The following is a 4,174-nucleotide window of genomic DNA, read 5'->3' as shown; positions in this document are numbered from 1 at the left end:
GCTGGAGACAGATTCCCAGGAGTTGCTGCGCCTGTGGCAAGCTGGCCAAAACCAGAGGACTAGCTTTGAGGGAGTCCTGGCAGAGATTAGAGAATTGAGCAGGGCTTTTATAGATTTCAAGTTCACTGTTATAGCTCGTTCTTGTAATGAGGTAGCACATACTATAGCTAAGCAAGTCACAGGCGATACACGGTCTGGGTGGTGGTCTTGTGCCCCAGCCTGCGTCTCGAACCTGATGACCCGAGATTGTACCCCTGCCATATTTGAATGAATGGAGATCGGTAATGCACAAAAAAAAGGAAGGAGTAAATGGCGGGGAGGTCGAGGAATTTTTTTGCGAGATGCGAGATGGAGTCCGAAGAGTCGCATGCGGGATGGGCAATTGTGTGGATGCGGAATCAGGAGGACTTTGTGGCATGCGGGATGGGCTTTGGATGGGATTAGTGATGTCTGATCCAAATAACCTCCACCCTTGGATTTGAGTGAGTAAGAAGAAGAAGATGTATGGATGAATCTGGTGCGTCCATTTGAAAGGTCTTGTTTTTGTTGGTGCAGTATTTTGGGTGTATTTAGCAGAACTAATGACTGTGGGGGTGATTAGGTGTAGGGAAGTTCATAACGGGTGGTTTTTATATTGGTAGAGATTTAGTTCCTAAAAAGTTTTGCAAAATTTTTCAAATTCCTCGAATCTTACAGCTTATGCATTAAGCATTAAATATAGATAAAAACAATAACTAATTACACAGTTTGTCTATAATCTGCGAGATGAATCTTTTAAGCTTAGTTGGTCTAATTGAATAATATTTATCAAATACAACGAAAGTGTTGTAGTGCTCATTTTACCAAAAAAAAATTTGGAACTAAACAAGGCCAAAGTATCGGCTGCCAGTCTGCCACACTATGTAACGCTGTTCATTAAGATCAACCAAACTGTTTTGGTCAGCCAATTGCTGTTACAAAGCCATTATTTGACTGCAATGAGAATGGCCACATATTGTTTTTCCTAAGTTGAGAGGCGCTTAGTCTTGGGTCCCAATGCCACCAACAAACGATGGTTTTGCATCAAAAACAGCCCCGCACGCCCAAGAATTAGATTGGAATGATCTGTGCAAGAGTACGGTGCTAATAGGGTATGGAAAAAGCATGGGCTTTGATGGAGCTGCATTCCACGGCGGGCGTGCCCACACGATGCCTGGTCGCCACGGCACGGTTGGTACTGCTGCTGCGGCAGAGGACCGCAGAGGGTGTTGCAACTGGCAGCGGCAACTGCCCTGCCCAGCCTTTGTCCCTGCCGGTAGACCTCCGTGGGCCGTAGGCCCGTAGCTTCCAGCCCACCACGCCATTCATTCTCCCCAGTACAGAGGCAAAAGGAAACGCGGCTGCCAAATCATTGGGAATCTTGTTCTAAATTCTCTGCCATGAACAGCTGCCATTCTTGATTCCTGCCACTGATCCAGCACTGCCAGTCTGCCACTGCCAAGCCTTGTTGACGATGCACTCCAGACAATGCTCAGGGATCACTGAATCACTGATCAGCAAGTCCTAGGATTCACATGGTCACAAACAAACACAGGTGATCATCACTAATCAGCTAGTCCTAGGATTCACACGGTCACAACACAGGTTGACAGGTATCGGTTCACACTTCACATTGCCTTCAGACTTTCACTCTGAAATTCTCATCGAAATCCCAATAAACTGTTTTGTTTTCTCTTCATCTGTACAAGAAGTCGATCACAAATTCACGATCGGAACAGCTCGTCAAACTAAACACCTTGAGAGAGAGAGAAAATGGCTTCTCAAAAATTCCACACAAACTCGCAAAAAAAGTTTGCACGACGACTACTCTAGCAGACGGGGCATTTCACTAGCCCGTTCTCGTTGCACTCCGGGCAGCGCCTGAACGCTCCGCCGCTATCCTCGTCCTCCACGAACACCTTGCAGCTGCCAGAGCACCCGTCGCACGGCACGAACCGCACTCCGCCGCATCCGGCACAGCAGGCGTCCTGCAGGGCGCCTCCCTTGGTGGCGGCGCACGGCGGCGCCGCGGCGTCGCAGGCAGCGAGGGCCGACGCCAGCTCCCCGGCCTCGTGCAGGCGGCGGACCTCCTCGGCGCCGCCCAGGTGCCGGCCGTCCGCGAACACCTGCGGGAGCATCGGTAGCCTGCCTTCGTCGCCGAGCGCGGCGGCGCGGAGCTCGTCTTTGAACCCCGCGTGCATGGACAGGTCGCGCTCGTCGACGCGCACGCCGTAGCCGCGCAGGATCGCGCTCGTGGACCAGCAGTCCTCGTACGTCTGCCGGATCCCGCGGAGGCTCGTGAGGTACACGACGACTCGGCCCGCGCTCTCCGGCGGCGGCGGTGGCGAGGCCTTCTTGGCTAGCTTCTTCGTCTTGGCGTTGATCTTTTCCTGGAACACGTCGACCCGCGCCCGTACGATGCCCGGGAACGTCTGAATTTGGGCGCGCTTCTCGACGGCGTCATCACCGCCTCCGCCGTCGCGTTTGACGAAATCAGCAGGAAGAGGCGGCGAGTCAGGTGCAGGCGTCAGGTCGTCGAGCGCCTTCCGGAACGCGTCCAGGAGTTCCGGGTCGAACACCAGCGGGGACCCGGGCGCCGACTGCGCCTTCTTCCGCTCAACAACGCCGGCGCCGTGGACGACGCAGCCGCCGCCGTCCGTCTCTTCATCCTCCTCCTCCTCGTAGTCGTCGTCGTCGTCGAGCCCTTTCATGAGCTCCCACACGTTGATCTCCTCGGGGTCATGCGCCGGCGTCTTGTTGGGCGTCCGCGGCGCGACGGCCCTGGACGCCGCGGCTACTACCCTCTTCTGCCGCTTCGGCGGCGGCGGCGCCGCAACGGGCGGTGGCGTGGTGGGGCACCAACACGCGCCGAACGACCGCGACGACGGGCCCAGCAGCAGCTTCGTCATCGTCCCTGCGCCGCTATCGGCAACGACGTCGTTGCCGGCCTTCATCATCCCCTCGTCGCCTCCTCCTGCGGCGGTGGCGTCGAAAGAAAGGGCGCCCGCTGCCGCGACGGCCGCCACGGCGCGGTCGAGGCTGAGCGTCCCGAGCGTGGACGACCGCAGCGCGACGGAGTGCCGCGGCGGCGGCGCCTGCAGGCGGCCCGATGAGCGCCTCTGCTGCGGCTCCGTCGGTCGCGCCGCCGCCAGTCCACCGCAGCCCCCGTGCAGCGCGTGCTTGGAACCCTTGCAGCCCATCCGTGTACGTGCACCGTGCGCCGCCGGCGGCGGGGAAAGGTATGGAAGGGAAGGGAGGAGCCGGATGGAGAACCTGGCTCTGCCGTTCTCTACTGCCTGCGGAGTCCGGAGGAGGAGGAAACGGCTAGAAGCCGAGAACCTCTCGTCTCGCTCTCGGCGCGCGGGGGTCAAACGGCTGGAAAAACTTGGGTGGGAGGGAAGCGGAGCGCGTGGAGAGGCAAACGGTTCGGCCTTCGGCGTCCGCGGTGGGAGCCAGGCAGCCAGCCAGAGCCCGGGCTGCGGGTTGGAAGGGAAACGCGCATAAAAGAAGAAAGGGCGGCGCGAGGCCGGTGCGTGCGTGCGTGCTCGCGCTCGGGGTCGCGGGTGCGGACTGCGGACGCCGTGCCGTGCCGTCGAATCGAATGAAATTCGCAGTAGGCGGCGCCCGGGACGGCGTACTGAAACGTACGTGCGCCGTGTGCGTGGAATTCTGCATCGGCCGGCAGGCGGGCGCTGAAACCATGCATGTGCGTCCGCATCCTCGGCGCGGTACTGCACGGCGGGGCGCAATTCCCTTCCCACCCTGTGTGCCGCGCCCGCAGCGTCAGTAGCAGCCCTGCAGACGGCCGGTACGGCAGCCACGGGCGGTTCGTTCGGTAGCAGTTGCTGCGGGGGGCGGGTGATGATATCTTCTTCTTGTCATCAGGGAGAGGAGTAATAACGAAAAGGAAGGCCTGGAAATTTGGACGCAGAAAGGTTTCGGCATCGACGACGACCCGTTCGTTCCTGCGTCGCGCGCGCATATCTGGTCTGGTGACCTGTGGGGACTAGTGATCCGTTGGAGATTGGGAGTTGCCACCGTATGGACATGGGAGTCTCCAAATTTCCTTCTGTTGGAACGACGATTTTGTTATCTTCAAAAGAAAAAAAAAAGAAACTATTTTTGGTAGTTAAATTGCGTGGTCACAGGTGACAGA

General features: G+C 57.7%; 1 protein-coding gene across 1 annotated transcript; it reads right to left on the bottom strand.

Annotated features, from left to right (window-relative positions):
* LOC8065518 (uncharacterized protein At3g28850) lies at window positions 1,639–3,624 on the bottom strand. Its single transcript, XM_002436696.2, has one exon. The coding sequence runs from the start codon at window positions 3,216–3,218 to the stop codon at window positions 1,848–1,850; it is 1,371 nt and encodes a 456-aa protein (XP_002436741.1). The 5' UTR covers window positions 3,219–3,624; the 3' UTR covers window positions 1,639–1,847.

The sequence above is a fragment of the Sorghum bicolor genome, chromosome 10 (genome assembly GCF_000003195.3).
Source record: "Sorghum bicolor cultivar BTx623 chromosome 10, Sorghum_bicolor_NCBIv3, whole genome shotgun sequence".
NCBI lineage: Eukaryota > Viridiplantae > Streptophyta > Magnoliopsida > Poales > Poaceae > Sorghum > Sorghum bicolor.
Note: the sequence above shows the minus strand (reverse complement) of the source record. Positions and strands in the feature narration are given on the sequence as shown.

What these genes read in the sequence shown, in the direction of transcription:
- LOC8065518 (XM_002436696.2), bottom strand. Translation starts at nt 3,218, where the DNA reads ATGGGCTGCAAGGGTTCCAAGCACGCGCTGCACGGGGGCTGCGGTGGA.